This window comes from Gallus gallus, chromosome 3 (assembly GCF_016699485.2).
Source record: "Gallus gallus isolate bGalGal1 chromosome 3, bGalGal1.mat.broiler.GRCg7b, whole genome shotgun sequence".
NCBI classification, from domain to species: Eukaryota; Metazoa; Chordata; class Aves; order Galliformes; family Phasianidae; genus Gallus; species Gallus gallus.
In genome coordinates, this window is record NC_052534.1 from 8207102 (window position 1) to 8230227 (window position 23126).

Sequence of the window (23126 nt, forward strand, 5' to 3'; positions counted from 1 at the left end):
AAAGCATTACTTGCTCTCCTGATACTCAAAAGGACATCAATAGCGGGTTTATATCAAAGGGTGACGAAAAAGACAACGACACTCAAGAGTGGAGAAGTCTCAGGACCACGAAGTAGCAGCCTTGGAAAGGCATGTTTAAAAGCAGGAAGATTTACTCCAGTAAAAACAAACTGAATTAAGGAGATATCTATCTATCTATATAGTAGAACAAGTTCACAAGGAAACGAGCTCAACTTGAAAGAAAAAAATATCTAGAAGAAAAGATGGAGATCATGTCTAGGCTTAAAGAAGCCTGCTGATGCTTCTCTCTAGCATCTCACTGTGCCTGCAGCAGCAACAAGGGCCATTATAAAGTAGAACTGGCTTCAGGGGTGGTTAACTCTTCAGACAGATCAACAAAAAGACACATAAAAACAAACTGCAGGCCTTTTCACGCACTCAGAAGGGATCTGTTTCAAAAATCAATTCTCTAAAGGTTCCATTTTCCTCTCTAATAGCTCCAAGTGTTGACCAACGTGCACAGGGCAAATAAGCCAGCTGCCGCCAGTCCATAACTAATAAAACAACAAACCAAATTTCACAACTCAATATCAGATACAGACAATGGGGAATCTTACCTGCTGTTCTCAGCACCACAGCCTGAAGAAACAAACAATGGGCAACCTGGAAGAGGACCGTCAGTGAAGAGTATGAATTCAGAGAAGAAAAAAGGACAAAGGAAAACAAAGATCACCTGTACACAATCAGCACAAGCTGAGACAGGTATCCTGTGTGTCCCAAGGGGTTGCAGTGGAAGACATGCAGTGGGAGATGACAGCCTGCCAGCCAAAGGACAGAACAACTGACAGGGAAGAAAATAAATTAAGACCAATAAAGCAAAAATTAGGAAGTGAAACCCCACCAGGAGAAGACTTGAACAGAATCAAATCAGAAGCCAGCAGAAGGAGAACAAGATTTGTGCTTAGGACAGCTCAGGTGATTAAGAATTTAGTTTGGCATCATTAGAAGTGGCAGCTGAGGAAGCAGAGACTCTGCAGAAGCAGATGAAATACACACCAGTCTCCCATTTATGAGACTGGAAAAAAAGATTTGCTGGATCAAGTAACCTTAATGCTGCTAAAACTCCACATGAATGTGAAGACATCTCATAACACTTCTAATTTTCTTTTCAGATTACTTTTGTGAGAAGAGCAGGGGACTCCACAGAAGTTAGAACTTGCTAAGACTAAGGGGTCGGAACGTATGTGAATCAAGGGTTCCCTGTGTAACTTCAGTTTGGCTTTTGCAGGAAGATGCGATGCTGTTTTTCCCTCATGACTCTTGTCCTTCAAGTCTAAAAAACACTTTGCAAGGGGTCTCTGGTTTGTTTGTTTTTTTTTTTGCACAGGAGCTCTTTGGCACACAGAGAATTAATGGGCCTAAAAGTTGCTTTGGATTTTTAATCCTTGCCTTCTTAGCACACATTCCCTACATAGGGCCGCTTTTTTGCTTTTTTTTTTTTAATCCAAACTTTTCAGAAGCTTTAAGTGTAGTCCTTATTCTACTGAATGAGCTATTTGAGATTTGGTTTCTCAAGGTACAATTGCACCTTGTACTTAACCCACAGCTTGCATACATTAGGGCAAAAGGAGAAAGTTTTCCTTCATACGGGATCAAACACTCAATAGAATAACCTCCCACTGACAGAAGGACATCCCCATGGAACTGTTGGATCAACTGTCCCTGTAACCATCCAACCATCAGCTGCATCACAAAGAAAGCAGCAGTAACCTACAACCTGTGATTGTGAAGGAGCGAGGCCACGCTTTTTAGTTGCAGCCCACATACCAACCAATGCATTGACACTTAACTGGGCCTTAACTTGCTGAGGAGCTAAAATGGCACAGCTGCCACTGAAGCTTTTACTCAGAGCATTAAAAAAAACACAATGAAATCTGATAAAAATGTCAACCAACATCTTTCAGCCTTCTGCGTTCAATTTAAATCTCACTTTTTAATCCCAGTTTCCCCGTTTGTACAGTAATAAGAAAAAGAAATCTCAATTTATGTTACAGCAGAATCAATTTGTGCTTTGATAAAGGTTAAAACATTGTGACAATCACTACTGAAAAGTCCATAGGTCCAAAAGCAGAGCGTAGGCGGTGTTTTTGAAATGAGAAACACCTACTACAAAGTAAATGAGTTACGGAGACACTTAGCAATCAATAAGCTGCCCATTACGTAAGTATACTCCACTCCTTAAATTAGCATAAGCACAGCTTATAAACAGACCAGTTACATCCAAGCACTGTATCACAATCAATATACATAAGCAGCGAAATGGGCCAGCACACACACAGCTTAACTCCAGCACTTGCTTCGTGTGCTCAGGTCTCAGCAGGCAGTTATGTTCCACATCGTTAGACTGCCAGAGCCTTGTTCTGATCCCCACCCTACACTTCTTCCATTAGAGACCATTCAGGTCGAAGTTCAGCTTGGCTACAGAGCAAACACAGCTGAGATAGCAGCACATGAGCCAGCGGCGCTGGTAGAAGTGACAGCAGGCGCAGTAACCACAGCAAACCACTCAGCTACAGCTGGCAAAGCCTACCTCGTTTCTTCATCCATACAAGTCAGAAAGAGACTGCACTTTCTCCAAAAGAAAAAGCCCCAAGGATCAGATTACAACAGTAAGCCTCCGTTTATTCCTCTAGGTGTAACAAACACAACCATTCCGAAAAGCAAGGCTTCTCACACAGAGAACGTATTTCCAGACAAGCTCAAGCCCTTCGCTTCAGCCACTCCTCGCCTGGCATCTCCTACAACGCGACGACCCCTCCTGCAGAGAAACGGGAGGCAGGTGAGAGGCCGGCACGTCGCACCTCGGCCATAAGAAGCCGGCCTGCCCACTGCTGGACCTGTAACCAAGGCCCAGAGCTCCGGCACGCCCCGACCGAAGGCTCCTCGGAGCCCGCCCTCACCTGAAAAGGGGCAGCCCCGCGGCGGGAGGCTCCCGCCTCGCTCACGGAACCGCCGCCCCGCCGAGCGCGGCCACAACAGCGCCCAGCGCCGCCATGGCCACCGCCGCCATATTCCCGCTGCCACCGGCGACCTCTGACCCCCAATCACTTCCGGTCACGGCCGTCAAGCCGTTGTTATGGCGCCGCTCCCGGCCTCGGCCAGCCTTAAAGGGGCAGCGCGCCCCCCGGAAGCTGTGCTGGCTGCTCCGGGGCTCAGCCGGCGGCGATTTAACGCGGAGATTTAACGGGGATTTAACAGCGCAGCGCAGCACTTACAGTTCAGCCGTGTGCTGTCCTCGTGAGCAACAGCCTGGCCGAAATGACGGGAATTCGCATTGCAAAATCTGTCGTGCCGCTGCCAGGCCTTTCCCCCAAAAGCAGGGCAGCCTGGCCGGCGCTTCCAGCCCCTCCAGAGCGAGCCTGTCTGTGGGTGTAGGGCTGCAAGGAACCAACAGCAATAAACAAAACAGAAACAGCAAGCATTCCTCTTAATTTTGCTATTAGCTTCAAAAGGACGATGGCTAACCAGCCGTCGAGTTCTGTGTGGTGGGCAAGAAGCCGTGCTGCTGCTCATGGCGGGTTTTATCATCAAATAAGAGCCAAAGCAGCAGCAAAGGGCCACAGAATGATTTCAGCGTTACCAGAGCAGGGCTGGGGATGGTTGCCCTGAACTCTCTCTCTGAAACTGGCAATATTTCAGTTTTCATTGCACCGAACTTCACTGCTGCTCAGTTAATCGTTTTATCCCCTTTCTACATGGGTGTTTTTATAAGGTAAATGGATCTGGTGAGACCCCCCCCCCCCCCCCCAACCCATGAAGGAAAGCTCCAGGAGTTTTCAAGTGAAGTTTTACGCTATTAGACCCTGTAATCAACATCTGGCTCTTGGTATTTGTAGTGCAGGGAAGCCAGGGCTCTCTTCATTAGCTCGATAAACTAGTAATGGGCAAAAATGCCTATGGCTTAATGTCACAGGATGAAGTTCTCTGTGAATAAACCCGTGCTAAAACGGGTGAATAAAATTTTGAAGAAGATTTTGTAGTTAAGCGACTCTTTTTCACACACCAGCATTGAATTCTTTGCACCAAAAGGGGCCCTGACACTTCCCATCTCACTCCGTCGTTGTGGCTCTGGACTGATGGTTCCTTCTGCCTCTTGCACAGCAGGAATAGTGACACTTTCTTCTGGAAGTGCTATCAGAAGATACGGATTAATATTCATAATTTGATAAGAAAATGTGAAACATTATACAGCTTTGCTTGTTACGGTGCAAAACACTTAGCTATACAAGCTTCCAGGTAAGATATTTTACCTATGCCTGTGGAGAAAACAATTTGTTAAGACAGATTACAACACGCAATTGCATTCCTGTTTTCCTCAAGGACCCCAAAGCCATTCTGTGCCGTTTGTAGAGGCATCATTTTGTCATTGAAGTGCAGTCTCCTGTGAGGAAAAACATTGCTCTTTTGCTACTCACCGCAGCACTCTACTAGAAAATGCATGGAATTGCATTTTCAGCCACAGCTACACAGGCATTGTATATAAGCCCTTGAACTTCTGTGAGGTGAGTTAACATAGCCATTTTGTTAGAAAGCAAATAGCCTACTTGAATCTATACATGCAGTCATAATGCCCCTACAGTTTTTGTGAAAGTGGAAAGTATGATTTCTACAGCCAAAGACAACAGTGAGGGGAAGGAAAGAATGTTCAGTATTCAGCAAAAAGAAAGAATCTGGTTGACTGGAAACGTATGTACATTTTAAAAGGCCTTGTTAAAATAATATTAGGTACTGGTTTTACCTCCACAAAAATAATGTTGTTTGAAGCTGTAGTCAAGCTTTTGACATGTTTGAAATAAAACAACTTAGATTTAATTTAGGCCTAAAACAATTCCTGTGCGGAGAGCTGGAAGCAAGGAGGCCTGATTTCTGACATATTTATTCCCTGCATCCCTCGGCTCAGCTCTTTCCCTACTACATTGATTTAATCTCCTCCTCACACCATGATCAACAACCCCGCTAGGTAAGAAGTGGTAGGTATAGGTTGGCCAGAGTGTACCAGCTGCCAAGAACAATAATGATGTTTTCTCACTGGAAGAACAAGATTATTTCTTTCTCCTCTGGGATGCTGTCGGTATTAACAAATCTTCTAGGAAGGTAATTGTTTCTGAAGCAACTGCCCTTCCATCAAGCCTGACAGAAATTTGTCACTCAAGCTATTGGAGGAGGACTTGCAGCCAGACTAAAAGCCAGCATGGCTGCATGATGAATATTTATGTGGAAAAACAATCTTAAAAAAAATAATAAAAGAGAGAGAGAGAGAGAGGGAGAGAAATTAACTGTGGAATCAATGAAAATCTTTTTGGATGGGGTTGGAATTAAAAATGATTCAGGCTTTGTAGTTGGGTAACACTTAAAAGTAGAAAGTGAAAAGAGGTGAGGTAGGCTATCATCCATCCACTGACAGGGCTTGGAAATATATAGATGAAGAGGTAAGAATTTAAGACCTCAGTACTAACACAGCAAAAGGATGTTTATGGGCTATAGCCAGGGCAGGCTTTGTAAAAGGTTTTCAGTGATATGATTTGCTGTGTGCCCATTCTGGCTGTCATGTGATGGCATAGCTCACCAGGGGTTTACAAGTAGCATCATGGAGCTCACAAAAAACTACTAAGAAAGTGATGACAGAGAGGAGGAGAAGCTTGAAGCTGGCTTCTCTAACAACAGCAACACACCTATAACATTTTGTGTTTTAATCACTACTGCTTCGTTCTGTCCTTTACGTGCAGGTAAGGCCCCCTTGGGGCCTCTATCAGTGCCCAGGGAAATGACAGACCATGTGGTGCTCAATAAATAAAAAGAAAAAAAAAAGATAAGGAGTGTGGAAAATATCTTTAAGCAGTCAGTCACACCTCCCTGGGACTGCCAAAAAACAGCAGATAAAAAAACTCATGTTGTCCCATTCCTTGCAAAAGCCTCAGTGACTTGATTGAGAAAACACTCTAGCAGCTCATGCTGTATATGTTCTGGGCTATGCTTGCATCAAAATGTCTTCAAACTGTGACCCACAAGCACCTTACGTGTCTGGCAAGAACCTGCTGTTCACGTGGTTACTTCCACCTGCTAAATAAGATCAAAACGTATTAAATGCTTTTCTAATGATCCTTTGCCATGTAAGCAACTGCAGAATTAGACTCGAGTTGTAAAATGGTAAATTGAAGAAGTGGGAAGATGCAGAAGAGGAAAGGACTGTGTGATAGAATGGGAAGGATGAGCAGGGATAGTAAATGCAACCGGTGAGGGGTCGTGAGATGCTCTCCTCAAAGACTTCCACCCCAGAGAGCAGTGGGGATACTGCCATCAAGGCTTCCGTGTACTCTGTTAACCCTTTAGGATGGCTCAGTGCTGATCCCTGTGATATTCCCTAACACAGCTCATGTGGCTCATTTGCAAGAACTGCAGTGCTCCACCTGGATTTTTCCTCTCTCTTGAGCTTCTGTGCAAATTTAACTGCTTGTAAGAAGAGCTGAGCTACTGGATATCTGGCTCATTCACCTCCTTGCCTTCGTTTTCCTGCTTTTCTGGAGAGCTAGAGATAAGGAATTGACAAGCCAACATAAGGACTTTCACTTCTCCATCTGCTTATAAAGGAAACCAGATACCAGAGCCCACGTACCCTCTTAGGTGTGGAAATTCATTAGCTGCTCATAACATGCCTGAGCTGCACTTGTTACATTTTTCAAGAAGGGGCCCTGACTGGAAGGGTATCAGCACAGCAGTGAGCATCGAAACGGGAGGCAGTGACAGCATGGAAAGACTGCCCTGATTTAAGCTAGTACAATATTTCTGGTGCCAGTAAGGTAGGCGTATATCTCTGGAGACAGACTAAACTTGTTCTTTTGCACAGTCCCATGAACAGCAAACAACAAAGGCCGCTATTTACTGCCCTACAAATATAGCAACTGGCACAGGTGATATAATGAATTTAGGTGATTTGTGAAACACCCTGAGTTTAAATGCTTTTTGCTCTCAAATTCAAAAGGCATCTGCAGGTATAACCATGAAAGGTAATTCAATAAATTACTGGGTTTGTGGGCTTTGTGTGTGTGTGTGATTATTTTTGTTTAACTCCTCAAAGCCCAAGAGAAGATGGATTTAATTCAGAAATATTTGTTTGATTTATTGGCTGTTTGGTTCACAGGAGACTTCCCACAAGGGCAGTAAAAACCAAGACTGCCTTTTTACAGTACAAAGATTTTACACTGCAGCCCTCTCAGTCTTTTTAAACATGCCTCCCTCTTGTTTAAAATACTACAATATTCCATTCATCATGACTCAGATATTTCAGAGATGGAAATGATCTATTAAGTCTTACGATCCGCCTCCCGAACACTGCAGAACTGCTCTGTGCAGTGCGTTTGTATTTGCAACACGTTGTCCATCAATTTAGAAGGCCACATTACCAAGGCGTTTTGAATCACATTTCATGTTTGTGTAAACAAATACACGCTTGCCGTGTTTCGGTGTGGTCTTACAGATGTGCCAGAGAAAGAAGGCAAGTAGTAGCCAGGATAAATGGCAGGGGTCAGTATGAGTGGTTCGTTTTGATGTTAAATGTGATCGGTGCTGCGTGCAGTGGGCTTTCAAGTATTCCTCTTTGGAAAACAGTCACTCTAATGTCAGTCACTAGCAATTTACTGCTGGTCAGTTGGGAACGGCATGCTTTCTGCAAATACCTTCCATTAGTCACTGGTTCTGGTCAAAATAGCTGCTTAGAAGGGAGAGCAAGCCCGTGTGACAGGAGTTAACAGGATGGCAGAATGTATGGGTACGTTATCATAAGACACATACTTAACATTTTTTGAATGCCAAAACTTAGCCAAAGAGGCTCCGATCTCTCTTATGTTGAGGTCAGGCTGGAGCTGCACCACTGACATCCAATGGAGCCTTTTGAAAAACCAGGGCTAATGTACATGAGATCACTGTCTGGCAGCACTACAGAAGTACATTTTCTGGTCTCTGAAATGCAGTCACCTCTAGCTTGAAACATGGCAGCTGTTTAACATCAAATGGTAAGGATGTCGACAGTACGTTTCAGAAACAGAGGAAGAGATAGAGGGGGAAGAGCATGGAGGAGTCTCACTAGTTTTGCATTCCTGTCATCAGCCTGTTTAGTAGAAGCTCCTATGACAACTACACGTGCTGTCAGTTCAAATACTTGCTGTTTTGACAGCCTTTTGTCTCACCGAAAATAAGCATTTGGGCATGATAGAAAACAAAAGGAACAAAAAAAATATAGCTGTGTACTAAAGAGAAAAATGATGTGGCAGGGAAAACATGTCAGAGTAAGCAGCAGATCGGCATTCAGCTGAGTCATTCTTATCCAAGGTCTTCGGTTTTCCCATCGTACAAAAGGTTGCTTTAAGATCATACAAGTCATTTTGGAGCCTCTGAAAACATATACTGGGACTCACACGCAGGCGTGTTCAGCAGAAGAGCAGGAAGAGAAGCAGCAACTTTTGAGTATGAAGCTGCTTGTTTCTGGAGCAACATACAGGGGACGGGGTGGTTGTTCCCCAGGGTCCGGGTAGGAGCCTGAGGGTGTTACTGGGAAACTGGAGGAGACAGAAGAACCCAAACAATGGATGGGGATCAGAAAGGGGACAGAGGAGCCAGCCTTGCATAAGTCATTTCTCAAAGTTACACAACGGAGAATAATACTAACGCACTTCTATAATGCATTCCTACAGAGATTTAAAATGCTTCGAAAAGGTAAGTAAATATTATATCATATGATGACAGATGGACAATCCGGAGTGATGCGGAAGTAAGTGACTTCCTTGTAGGTGTGTGGAGAGTCAGAAGGGTGGTGGGGAGCAGAAGTAATGTCCCTGCAAGCCTTGGAGAGCTCAGGTCTGCTGAACAGAAGAAAAACTGGCAAGTCAGGAAGAAATCTTCCCTAAATCAGGGAACAAATCAGAAGAGAAAAGCGCATTTTTCAAGATGGGAAAAGATGTTTGGTGAAAACATTCCCAGGATTTTATTATCTTTTTCTAATGTGAGCCAGAGGATCGTATCCAAGTTTCCGGAGTTGATTCTTCACAGGAAAACCAAAGGCTAATAAAAAGCATAGCAATTGCACAGTAAAAACAACAACAATAATAATAAAAAAAAGATGCCTTTTGTTTAACCACCTGGACAGATCCAGCATGATGCAAATAAAACATGGGATGACAAACTGCAAGAGCCAGCTCTCATCTACAGGGGCCTGTCAGACCAAGGCAGTAAAGTGAGGCCAAGTGAGCTGCTGCAGGGGAATGAGGAGCAGCACTCCCAGTAGCTTGCTCCTGCCCATGGTCTTCACACACAAGCTGCTGTTTGCCATTGGTGCTGGGGACCCTCAGGAATTTTCTCCCCACCCTGGAGAAATGGAGAAATATATGTCCAGTCTTACAAAACTCAGTAACTAATAAATAATCATCTGTGTTTCTCTGGCTTCAACATTAGCAGCCGTTCATGAGTGTGCTATGGCAACAGCTCAGTGGCCAGCCAGGCATTACCCCAGTTCTTGTTGGAGAGGTTGCAAGCTGCCGAAGCTTGCTTGTTTTTATATGAGGAGCGTGCATACATTTTGTCCTCATTTTTCATGTGTACAACTTTGACCTTCCTATCTATGCTACCTGCTGACATTCTGGGTAGAATGGGGTGCCTGACTCTGTCATTACTGCATGATATACACAACCCTCACATTTCTCAATTTGCTGCACATAATTTCTCCCAGTTTTCTCTTTCCAACCATCCCGTTCACTGTTTGGAGGGGCAGAGCAAAGCCAACACTCAGGTGCTGTATTCAGGCCTCCTCCCAGTTATAATCCCTCCAGAGCATTATTGTTGCCAGGGCAAGACCCCAGGAATGCCCGTGGTCTGTCTCAAGCTGCTGTTTTCCTCTGCTCTGTCTCACTGCAAACAGCTGAGGCTGGCACAGAGGGGATCAAGCTGGCTGCAGGAAAAGCATGTGGTTCTCCAAACATCTTGCAGAAAAAGCAAAACCAGCAGTTCTGACATGCTGTGAGCAATAAACAATGAGTTTTGTCAGCAGGTCTAGAGGAAATGGTAATTCTTAGAGTGTGAATGATGAAATGATAACCAAGGTGGAGGATTTGGATTGCACTGCAGTTAAGAATGCATATGTGCATCACTGCGGAAGAGCTGACGCTAAGGCAAAGAGCCCTTAACTAAATCATTACATCTTCACAGCCTCTCAACCTACTCTCCAGTGGTGGTTTCTTCTGCTCCCTGTGTCAGGGGTAAAGTACACCTTCTGCAGGAAGGGACATCTGCAGTGTTGAAACCAGCACCTGAATCTGCCTCTCTCCCTACATGGATCTTTGTCACCAACCACTCCGTGCTGTCATTCTGACCTCTGAGACACACAAGTCTTGGTTCAAGTCAATTTACTACTGAAAATGCATTACAAGATTGGCTATCCCTCTTTCCCATTCTTTGTACGGATACACAACTCTGATTGCTCTGACCTTTTCTCCTAAAGGTAAAACTTACTGAAATCAGTGGGAGACTTTTTATAGGTTACTGTAGCCTGAAACTGCATAGTTTCAGTACCAAAAAGAGTATTTTTCCCCTATGCTCAGAGGACATTAGAACTATCCACTGAAAACCATTTGACATGTTCCCAATCACTCCAGCAATGGATACCACCAGTGTATGTGTATTAGAAGAAAGCAAGAGTAAGAACAAGTGAAATCAGAGCCAATAATACGATTATTCAAACTAATAATGCTAATCTCATTACGTCGTTATTGTAGCAGCAAAAATAACCTCAAGATTTATTCTAGCGTGTGGGATGGAGGACCTACATGTACCTGAGCGTGTACAAGATCTGATTAGACCATAGCTTTCTCCCAGTGTACCCTAGGAAATGTGGGTCTTTGATCTCTCTCTCCAACCACCCATCTTGGAGTTGTTTTAAGAAAAATGACAGCTGTCCCCATTATTCAATGCTCAAGAAAAAAAAAGATAGAAAGAAAAATAAGGCAAAGCCCCAGTGCTCTGCTATGGCTAGTGTTACCCTCAGGCATTTCTGGTATGTTTCTGTTATAAATTAATTTTATATGTGGCCAGGAAGCACCACATCTTATTGCATCATGTAAGAAAATACCATATTTCTTCCCTGTTAGTCATTTCCAGCCTCTATACGCATCTGGTGGGAGCGTGTCAGAAGATTTGTCATTAAGAGTTTTGTCTCTCAATGCAGTTTCATGCCTGGGCCTCATCTTGAAAGAATCAAATCAAATCATACTTTAGCTTTCTCCCCTTTTAACTGTGCCTTTTTGTTGTGCTTCTTTCTTTTAAATGTGACATCCATTTTCTTTTCTACCAAAAACAGCTTTTACCACTTCTACCTCTGGGCAGTCTTCTTTTGAGTGGAGATAAAAATGAACCCTGCTGCTCTCCAGGAGAATCCTAGCACCGTCCATTTCCACCAAAGGCTGGCCAACATTTTAACATCTCCAACTTCTGAGGCACTCTTAGAAAAAGAATAAATAAATAAACCAAAACACTAAAGAAGGAAAAGAAGGTGAAGACCAGACAGTCCAGCTTGTATGAGTGATAATACAAGGTCTGAGGTGATGGCTAGCAATACTGCAATATTTGCTGGAGGAGCGCAGATTTGTTAGTGAATGCAAAGGCTCATCTGTAGCATGATGAACATGGCTTCTCTCCCACTTCTTGTTCTCATTTTTTTTCCTCTATCTCCTGATCAAGCCAACATCTGCTTCACTGCTTCAGTCGTTTTCCCAATGACAACTCCAATCATGTCTGCTAAGCGTTAGGGGAAAGATGGCAAGCCATTTGCACAGCACAGCAAAGACTTTCATTGCTCTTACAAAGCCAAGGTCCATGCCACAATCTAGAGCGCTGTCTACTAGCACAGTGCCTGTCAACTCACTACCCCACACACACAAATGGAGCGCTGCAGCATCAGAGTTGGATCATTTCTGCCCTGCTGTAGTGTTTCATTATACAAAGCCAAGAGCTGCCTGTTTCTGTCACTGCCTCGTCTCCCGTGAGTGTCTCTTTGTCACCTAGTTAATCTGGGAACGAAGATATAGATAGGAGAAGTTGTGTTTCCTTGTGGTCAGAATAGTTCCGCTGACATAAGCCTCACAACTCATAATGGAAGCAGGAAAATGTGACAAAATGCATCTGATGTAATTAGTGTAACCTTTCTGCCAGGTGGTTAACAGCAGAGAAAATGTCTGGATTTAATATACCCATGGCTCCCCTTGATAAAGGACTGAATTCCAATCTCCACTTAGAAACCGGAGAAAACTAAACATACCCTCCCCAAGAGCTCTTAAAGAGATGGATTTCCACCACTCACATGCATTCCCAGCTCTTTATTAGGCTCAGGGGAGCACAGTCATAAAGCCAGGCAAAACCAGCAATGGCAATATATATCCAGATAATGAGTAGGAGACCCCTCTTTCTTGGTTTTGTTGGCAAGGGTCCACCTGCCTCCACTCCCTCCCTCTAGTGAAGATGCCCCAGGAGAGCCCCATAGCTCCTGCAGCATGCCCAAGGTCAGGACTGGTGAGCAGTTTCACTCCAGGCCATGGTGGAGGACCCCAACTTCACTGCCTGTGTTACTGATAGAAGAGTTTCCACCTGGCTGCTCAACCACTTAATGACAATGTATACTGAGGTGCCGCATCAGTCCCTGCGTGGTGCAGAGCTGCAGGGTGGGAATTTAGGCAGCAGAACGCCATCAACCCCCATCCAGTTATCAGCAAAATGGAGTCAGAGTTGGAGTCACTATCATAAAAGTTGTGTCCACATCCGTATGCCCTGGGGACAAGAGTCTCTGAGGCTTCCTGGTGTCAGGTGGTTGGAAAGCAATAGCTGTGGCTTCCAAAAGTGATTAATTTCCTCAGTTGTGCATGACTGGGAGGTTGCATCATCCCAGCTTGGAGGTGGGACCTTCACCTCTCTGTCTGTGGGATTGCTATAACCTGCTCTGTCCAGTAGCTGGGTTTCAACCTATTTGGAAGCTACTGCTCCATGCTGAATGGTGCCCAAGGCCAGCTGTAAGAGGTATTTCCAAATGCATTTCATCATTTGCAGCTGCTTATACGTGATTTGGGATGATGATGAAAGTGTTGATCTTCAGTCTGAAAGACTTAAAGGATTTCACTCATTTAGTCAAACCTAGTCTTATAGGAGATGGATGGCTTTTTTATTACGAAATGTACTGCTCTGCCCTTCCATTCTCTTACCCACCTTATGGGTACACAGGGGCTGGATATTAATTCAGTTCGCTCTAGGCTGGATTCTTCACTGTATTCAGTTAAGCTCAAAACTAAGCATAACTCAGGGATGAAGACGTAGAGTCAGAAATGATTGGGAATGCATGAGTGGAAAACGCTGAGTTTGGAGGATTTGGCTATTTTCCAGGCTTTGCACATGATAGACTTTTGCCTGACTAACATATACTTTGTGCCCACTCTCAATCTAGAAACTTATTTGGACAACCTAAGTGACTCTTTCTGAGACCCTTTCAAACTACCTTCCCCAGATATGAGAAAAAGAGGAGGCCCTTTCTCCTTTCCTTAAATCCTTCACTGAAACAATATGAGGCCTTGACTCCAGAAAACAAAGGAGCAGAACAAGAGCCAGGACCAAGGAAGGACACAAAAGGGAAAAGGCAGAGCTGGCATCCTTGAGAAATAGCCCAACCGGTAGCAAAGAGACAACAGGAGACGTCCACAGGCAGTTCTCCAGATAGATCCGCTCATCCCTCCATCCACAGACCCAGATGAGGAGAGCTGGGACAAGTCAGTGCTAACAGCAGGGCTGTGCGGTGCGCTGCTCAGTGTTTGGATAACGCAGCCAGCCATTCTCCTGACTGTCCAAACACATCTTGTGACGTGGGCTGAGGCAAGAGGGGCTGTCTGGACAGTTTCAGAGAGGACTCATCTTTCCCATCTGTATCGAAACAACTCCATTTAGTTCTGTTCTTTGCTCTCTTTCCCCCTAGCAATTCTTTCCATCTCTTTTTTATCCGGAAGGCCCATCCCCACGGCCATCTGCAGCATAGCAGTTTTGCAGTGAGCAGCATCAACCCGCAGCAGGGGAGCTTGGCGAGGGGAGCTGACGTGAGCTCTCCTGTGCAGAGTTCGTGTAATGCCATGGGAACTCCTGGAATGAGCAAGAGTTCTGCAAAGGGGAGATATTCCTGGGGTCATTACATACTGCGGGATGATCCTCAATCCTGTGAATTGCTTTCATTCATCTCAGCTGATGTCAACACTCCAAAGCAATTTTAAGCACTTGGATCATACAGGGTATATAACAATCCGGTGATAAGTATGGCTCCCCGGTGAATGAACAGGATATCACAGGCTTGTTTCATCTTCCACATGAGTTGGAGTTGATTCCTTCTCTGGATTTTCACACAGTTTCTCACTGTAGGTTAGTTTTTACTCAGAGAAAGCATTGCCACGATGCTCAGGCTCATCATAAGCACACAGACACCTCCAGATCTCCTGAAGATACTTAACATGAACTTTTTACAACGTGCAATTCATTTTCTCTTTCTAACGAACGCCCTCATTTTTATATGCAGGTATCATTTTGGCTCGTGCACTCAGCCTGTATTGTGCATCTGTGGGACCAGTAACCTTGAATCACTACATACCCTCTCACACTTCTCTAAGGTGCATCAATTTTAGAGACAATCATGGTCCTTCCCGTGGTATTCCTATCTGAGTACCCATTCTCTTGGATAATGACATTGCATTCCTTGTTTCAGATGGACCACTTACAATACCAAAATAGCCTTTGTAAGAGATGATAAGAAATGCCCACAGTATTGCACAAGAAGAGCAATTTTGTATTTTTTTCGATGATTCTATTCTACAGCTTTTTAAAATTTCAGCAGCCACTTGCAAATGCTGCAGTTCTCATCTGGCAGCTGCTTGCAGTGAACGAAAGCCACTGAAGTGAGCTCAGGAGTCAGGTTATTTTGGCTGTGTGTGCGTGTGTATTTCTTTAGGCCTTAAAGATAAGACAGTGAGAGAAAACAAACTCCAATCTTAGCTTGGAGAGTATAATATGGGTTGTGTTTTCCAGTATGTTTTGGCCCTTGTGTTCAACATACAAGGTATATTGTTCACCTGTATGTTCAGATGGACTGTGTCTGGGGTTGGAACTAGGTGATGTTTAAGCTCCCTTCCAACCCAAGCCATTCTGTGATTCTGTTTGGACTTGGAAGGACACGCGTGCAAATACTCATGCATGTGTATGTGCTCGTAGGCATACAGAAATCCAGACCTACATTTATGATTACAGAATGCATCGTTTGTGCTGATATTGTACGTGATGCCATGGTGAAGACTTTCAGTCAAAGATCTCAATCTATTCTGAAGTCATTCAAGAACCACATAGCCAATGGCTGTAGCCTTGTGCTACAGGTTGCCTTGAAGCACCCTCACTAAAGCAGGTTGCTTGTCAGAGGAGAAGCAAGCATGGTGCTCAGCAGCTGGGTGAGCCCCAGCAGAGGGCCACGAGGCCTCTGTGAGAGGCTTTGTTGAGCAGGGCACAAAGCAATCAGCATCCCGGATCTGCTCTGAGCACTACGGAAAGGAAAATGAAGTTCTAAATTAAAAAAAAAAAAAAAAAAAAAAAGAAAAGAAATCCTGTCAAGGTTAATCTTTCAAAAGCATTCGTTCAGCTGGGTGCCCTACTCCTCGCTATATTAATTATGGAGACTCTCCCTGCAATCCATAAAAGTGAAATACGAGTGAAACGTAAGCTCACTGCGGTTGCATTTAATATTTTGCTTGCTAAATCCACCACGAGCAGGAGCTCATCGAGCCTCAGGGGCTGCCTAAAACACGCAACCCCATCCAGTGAGCGCTAATCTCCTCCGCTGGACCTTCAAGCTCATGAAGCGATGCTAAAGGCTCCTTTGCTCCAGGAGCTCCCAGGGATGGCGGGGCCGACTCCAGGTGCAGCAGTGAGCGCGGCTCTGAGACGAGCGCATCCGAAGGAGCCGATTCCAGGCGGTTTGACGTTGGAGGCAAAGAGCCCTCGGCTGAGTTTGCCAGCCGCGGGAATGCCGGCATAAAGAGCCCCCGCTAAGAGTCTCGAGCAGCCAGATCGATAATAATTTCCACCAACGGCGCTGTTCCGCAGAGCTCCTTTCACATCCCCGTGGGACACACAGCTGGGCGCTGGGCTGACGTTTTGCAGATGCGGCTCCGGGAGCAGCGGTGGAGGCGGCGGGAGAAGGACACGGGAGGGGGAGAAGAGGCTGAAACTCATTACTTGGGGAGGTCGCGGGGGTCAGCGACAGTGGCACCGAATGGATTTTTCCAGTCGTTTCGAGCTGAGATTTGCACTCTGTAATCTGAATGCTTTTATCTATTTCTGAAAATAGACAGGAATTTTTTCCACAGGCTGCTCCAATCTGGCCATGGAGATGCAGGGAAGGATTACAGGGATAAATTCAGGTTTTGTTAAAGCAAGCAACGCTTTTCCAAACCAAACATAGACAGCTTCCTTGCAGCATAAACACACGTACAAGAGCCCCCTGTGAAACAGATGCAATGCCGGGTGCCCTGCACTGCCCTTCGGTCCCTACCTCCTGCCTTGCACACTGTTTGCACCTCTGGGCCAGCTGTGCTGGAGCCAGTGAGAGCTCTCCAAGGCTGCAGAGAATGCTCTGCGTTTGTTTCCCCTTCTGAATGGACTAGTTTACTCAATGATTATTTTCTGTTTCACTCGCCCTATGCTGCAGCTAAGCTTCCTCTCTTGCTTAGTCACGTCCTCTTCTGGCAGAGGTTTCTTTGAAAAGAGAGCTGGTGTTAGAAATTAGGGCAGAAACCATTGTGGGGGGAGGTATAACACAGCAGTCTCAGGGGTGAGGAACTGCTAAGATGCCAGCATATTTACTAAGTCTTTTCTATCTATCCGGAACAGACAATACAATGCTAGGGCGTCATTCTGGTGTTACTGAAGGACTTTGAGCTGTAAACTAGAACATGTACTTGGGTATCTGCATGCCAATGCGTTGGGGTAAAACACTGTGGAATCACACAGCCTGCAATCTCACAGCATCAATTGTTCTCATGAGATTTTACCTCTCGGTGTCCCTTAGTCTCACCAGTACTGTCCTTGAGCAACTCACCTACCACCCTTGGCCTGGGCTCCTTCCAAGGGCCAGCGATGAACAAGCTATCCTTTCTTCTTGTCTGTATTTTAGCCACCTCACTTTATGCACACAAACTAAAAAGTGTTTATAATCCATTGTGATGCCCTTTCTGGGTGGCAAGAGTTAAGGACTGAGATGTGACCCCGCTGTCTCGGTCTACAGGCTGGGCAGCAGACCCAGAGCTGTGTTTCCCATGCTGCCATCGGGTGGCTCTGCCTAGCCATACCCACGAAGGAAACACCCTTGAGAAGTAATTACAGGGAGAAGTATAAAACAAAAGGTAATTCCATTAAGCATTGCAATTATTAATGACTTTAATTTAAAAAAAAAAAACAAACAAACAAACCTTGAAGTGAGGAGGTATAGATCTGCATGGAAAACAGCATATGTAGTTAGGCTCATGAAGGCAAGCAAGAGTTGGAAAGCCATGCCAAGAGCTGCTAAAGCATCCTGACAGCTCTGAAAGATGGTGATGGCAAGGGAATGTCCCCAAGGAGTCTCCTCAGCTGAAGATTCGCAGCAGGGAAAGGGTCTCCTAGGAGGCAGCCAAAGCCGCTGAGCTTCAGCTGGTTGACAATAGAGGTTTAGATCAGCACTTCTCTATGCTATCCAGCACGTCCATCAAAACAAAGCAAACACACACACACACACAAAAAATCCACAGCAAGTGCAAAAACCCACTGACATTCATCCATGTCGTTAACATTTACACATTTACAGGCAGTCCCTCACCACCTTCCTGTCTGTGCACCCTGCCATTTGCCTGAGATCAGAGCATTCTCATTGCAAGCCAAAAGCGAGCACTGCCTTGGGAGTCAAATGCCTTCAGACACAGCCATTCTCTGGCACTGAGGAAGATACGTCAACCATTTCCCCCAGCCAGCTAATGCTGACAGTAAAATTACTTGAATACGTAATTTGGAAATTAAGTTTCTGTGATTTTCCAAACTGGTCAGATTGGAACTTTTGAGATCCCCTTCTCCTGGGCAAGGAAAGAGTCTGAAAACAAGCTCCAAGGGAGCATTCAAGGGAATTTGCTTGTGGGGCAGCAGGTCTGTGCAGAAGGCACCCCAATGCCAAGAATGTTAGAGTAGTGCTTGGGCTCAGAGGACTCTACGACTTGCTCCCAGGGATCCCACCAGGTAGGGTGCCCCACACATCAGCCTTCCCACACCGATAGTGGATGGGCTCTGTGCTATCAGAACTCCATCTGCTCTTCTGCTTCTCTCTCTGCCCTCCCCAACAAACAAATAACAGCAGACTCCTGTTCAGCCTTGTCTATTTTGGGATCTCTAACCGTCCTAGTGATAATCACTGATATAAATGTTTACACTGATAGGAGACTGGCCCATATTGTGCAGAGATAATAACAGTACAATTTGATATTCAGGAGGTGCTGATGATCTCCAAATATAGAAACTGAGTAATTATTGGTGGCATCGCAGGCTGGAATTCAAAAAGCAGATAAATGGAGAAATGGATATGCTGTTTATTGCAGCTTCGACAGTTCACAACAGGAAAGCTGTCTTGATTAGGCAAGGGCCAGACTGCAGAAGGCAGAGCACGGGGCAGAGGGGTGAAGCACTGTGATATTCTATCAGTGGGAGAGAAAAACACAGCAAAGCTGAAAATACACCTAATGCCAAGCTCGCTCCATTGTGCATGACTGTGCAAGGCAGTGACGAGGCAGGCTGACAGTACCATGAAAATCTATTGTGTATCTGAATGGGAAAAGCATTGCAGCCTTTACTACCTTTACTACCAAGCCCACAAAGCCTTTGGCCACCACAACCCACGCATGCCTGCAGTGAGAGCAGCCAACAAGGCTGCGGTGAGAGGATGCTCAGCACCAACCCTGAGCACCTGCATCACAGGCTGTGGTCAGTGGGCAGGCACAATAGCATCATGAAATCTCTGTTTTCGGATAAAGTGACACAGCTCTTTTCTCTGTAAGGTCTTAGGAGAAAATAGTCCTGTGATCTTTTCCCTTCACATAATGAACCACCCACGTTATGTCCAGTAACAGAAGGTCGGTGTTTCGGAGACAGTCATATCTTGACTGATAATGGCAGGAAAACAAACAAACAAACCAATAAACACCACATGGGTTCCTAGTCTGTCATCCTTAGATCCATTATAAGGGTATTTATCTCTTACTGACGACAACAAAAATAATGGGTGCTCAGGGCTTTTAATATACAGGCTGCTGGCTGACTACAGAGTCCTTACGCACAGGTGTGAGCACTCAGCTTCACACTTGTAGGCTGAAAACCACTGAAAGACTTCCTGGCAGAAGCTCTCCTTTGTCAGAAGCCGTGTGTTTGTGCATTTGAGAGTGTGCCCGTTTGGGGCTGTGCCCTTCTCCCATTCTCAAAAGGGTGCTGGTAGTATTAGTTCCCCAGTGACTGGAAAGATACCCATCTGTCTGTCCTTTGGAGTTTCCATGTGGCAGTGATAGCCACAGGGCTGAGTGCTGTGCTGTTTGGGCTGCCAAAGTCACCCAGGATATAAGGCCATTTTGTGCAGCCCTTCCCTCTCACACAGACAAAGCCAGATCCACTTCGACTTTGACCTTTATTGCTGCTGCTGAAGAAGGCACTCACAAGCTTCTGTTGCTAGAGAAGAGAGACCATAGCCCACCTGTTCTGCAGTCCTAAGAGTTAAGCAGCAAACTGGACTCTAAACGTCCCCAGAGTTAAGGGAATCAGTGCTTACTTGTGAACTTCCCATGCATCATCTTAGTGTATGAAGAACTAAAGTTTTTCACGTGCACTGCTGCTCTGCCCTTCCTGTATCTTCTTTGTGAGTAGCCAAAAAGGGAGAGAAAGAGAAAAGAAAGAAGGAAAAAAACGTCTTAAGAGTTGCAAGTGAGAAAAAAAATAGACATATCACTCCATAGCATGTATGTGGCATTTAGTATGCTGTTACAGGCTTATAAATGTTGGCCACATTTGTGCCTCACCACCACTGTTGTATAACTTCTGAACTGCACTATGGGTTGTTGAAGTGGGTTATTCTGCATTGCTGGAGCAGTGAGGGTGAGAGTTCCCGGGACTCGTACAGCTTTCTGTCAGACAGCACTACGGGATTTTTGCTCAAATTCTACAGTCAGGGAAATGAAAGCACTGAGAAGTTGCATGTCTTGGCCAGGGACCCACAGCAAGTCACCGGCATCATTTCCCTGGGCGCTCAGCCTTGCCCTTGGTCAACAGCGCTCTTGGACGAGAAGTGTTTTGGTTCAAGTGGACAGGCATGGAGTTTCACACTAGGTCTCCCCAGCAGCATGAACTGCATGTGTCTGGGGACACTTCCGTGTGTTTTGCTTGGCTCTGTGTCAGTGATGGAGAGGGATGAGAGACTGCAAGTGGCTCAGTGTCAGTGCCCAGAGGTCACAATGACTTGTCCAATGGACCGTGACCTCTCCAACCAGGTCCAGACTTGTCTGCACCAAGTCGACTCCCACACTGACAGATTCATCAGGCCTTCTGCTCCAATAGCTGGCAGGGTATGTTCTTGTTGTTGAACATGTGTTTCAGCCGGATAGAGATCGCTCAGCCTGTAGGGAATCTGTGCTGTGGCAAAGGCAGATGAGAATGGTATTTTTTAATTAAAAAACAACAACAACAACAACAAAAACATTTCAAACATAGTTCCTACTCTGCCTGGGGAGGAGCTCTCTGCCCTCAGGGAGTTTTCAAGATGCTGAGCTGTGACAGCAGCTGTTGCTTCTCCACTTCCTGCTCTTAAACAATATATTGCTCTCCCAGGCAGGTGATGACAGAGGCAGAGCAACACCTTCTCCAATATAATTGGAAGCTCCATGTGGTCTGTTACAAAAGATGCCCAGAACGGGGGCGCTGCTTCAGAGCTGAAGGTCAGAGATGCTCGCTCTGCAGTCTGCAGCTCCCAGGTGCCCAGAGGAGCTCCAGGTGGTCCAGCACATATAAAGGAAAATGTGACATTCATTTATAAATTCTAGGTTTTTCCAGTTGCCATTTAGCCACAGTTCAAGGATGGACTCCTCAATTGTAGCTTTTTACTGTCTTTTTTTTTTTTCCCCCCAATAAAAATACGAATTTTGTCCTCATTAAGTCGATGATTGGAATTTTCTACTGCAGGAGCTTTTCTTCTCGGTCACACATGGCCTTAGGCCTACTAACTATATATGTCTGAAGACCACCAGAGCCCTGTGGCAACAGGCAGGGTTTCTCACCAATATCAGTTCTCTTCACCTGAGACCTCCTCCACCCTTGCATCATAAAATCATAGTATCATTTGAGTTGAAAGGAACACTTAAAGACCATCTATTCCAACTCCTCTGCAATGAACAGGGACACCCACGGCTCCATCAGGTGCTCAGAGCCCTGTCCAACCTGACCTTGGATATCTCCAAGGATGGGGCATCCAGCACCTCCCAGGGCAACCTGTGCCAGTGCCTCATCACCATTATTGTAAAAAACTTCTTCCTTATATCCAACGTAAATCTCCCCTCTTTTAGTTTGAAACCATTTCCCCTTGTCCTCTCACGACAGACCCTGCTAAAAGGTGTCCCCTCCTTTCTTACAGCCCGCTTCCAGATACTGAAAGGCCGCTCTCAGGTCTCCTCCAGGCTGTGCAGCCCCAACTCTCACTGCTTGTCCTCGATGGGGAGGTGTTCTCTCCTCTGGACAAACTCCAACAGGTTCATATCTGTCCTTTGCTGAGGACTCCACATCTGGACACAGTACTCCACGTGAGGTCTCATAGTGCAGAGCAGAGCAGTGGGATCACCTCCCTTGACCTGCTGACTGCACTGCTTTGGATGCAGCCCAGGATTCAGTTGGCTTTCTAGGCTGTGAGGGCACATTGCTGGCTTATGTCCATATTGCCATCCACCAGCACCCCCGGGTCCCTTACAGCAGGGCTTGTGCTCTGTCCTTAAATCCCCTAGCTTGTACTGATCAGTCCTGTTACCTGAAACCAAGGGATTAAATAGAAGTGAAATAGGATTGAAACGAGCATAACAGGCCCCGAGAGCTACTCTAGCTGTGTTTTATTTCTTACATTTCCTCTGCTGCAGTTGGCCTTATTCTTCATGGTTGAGGCTAAGAGATGGTAACTTCTACGGCTGAAGGTATGAAGATAACTCACCATTTTCTAAACAGCATAACCACGTAACTCCTTTGAAGCACAGTGCAGAGAAGTCAAGGCATGTTCTGGAGATGAGAAAGGAGTTCAGAGAACAGGAGAGAGTTAGGAAGAAGGTGGTGGAAATCCCAAACATTCCGTTTTCACTCATTACAGAAAAATACATCAAAAGCACGTCTTCACACGCAGCCGAAGGTCAGTTTGCTGTTTGGGACAACAAGGGTGGGAAATGGAAATAATTATTGTTTTGAGCTCAGAGTACACATCCAAACCAAACCTCCGCAGCTATCTTTCCTCATAACTTTTTCCACTTCCGCTACCTGCAACCCTCGCTTTGGAATGAATGGTGGAAACAGTCCTTGTGGGTCATGAGAAAGGATCAGACCTCTAAACATGTTGTTATTCCCGTTTTCCAGCTCTCAGCACCCACAAAAACAGATGATTAGATACAGTAGGTAGCAGCCAACTGATCCAGCTCTCCCAGCATGCAGAGAGCATTCTCTGCCGAGAACAAAACCACTGCAGTCGACATTCTCCCTGTTGAAAATCTGTGTGTTATTCTTTATGACCAAATCAATGCATATGCTGCAAAGAGGCATCATCACCTTACTGCAACACCCCTGCCTGCATTTTTACTCGGGCTTGTTACTGAATTACCTTGTCTGCATTGCCCTTCAACAAACTGATGAGCCAATTAGCATCTCTCTGACTCGAACAAGGCAGAACTGTGGGGTTCTTTTTAAGACAAGGCTTTTTCTTACGTCTGTAC

General features: G+C 45.4%; 1 protein-coding gene across 22 annotated transcripts in view; it reads right to left on the reverse strand.

Moving 5' to 3' along the window:
* The window catches only part of LCLAT1 (lysocardiolipin acyltransferase 1), a 176031-nt gene that overhangs the window by 103312 nt on the left and 49593 nt on the right, over window positions 1-23126 (reverse strand). For 8 of the 22 annotated variants that reach the window (XM_025148658.3, XM_025148656.3, XM_046938740.1 and 5 more), the window contains exons 1-3: window positions 2961-3082; window positions 2591-2818; window positions 618-663 (exon numbers count right to left, since the gene is read on the reverse strand). In XM_025148658.3, the coding sequence (XP_025004426.1) occupies window positions 618-663; window positions 2591-2603 (59 nt within the window). In that variant the 5' untranslated portion in view covers window positions 2604-2818; window positions 2961-3082. Of the gene's footprint in view, window positions 1-617; window positions 664-2590; window positions 2819-2960; window positions 3102-3275; window positions 22426-23126 lie in introns of those variants that run through there. The other 14 variants (XM_046938747.1, XM_046938746.1, XM_046938745.1 and 11 more) reach the window with 8 other exon arrangements.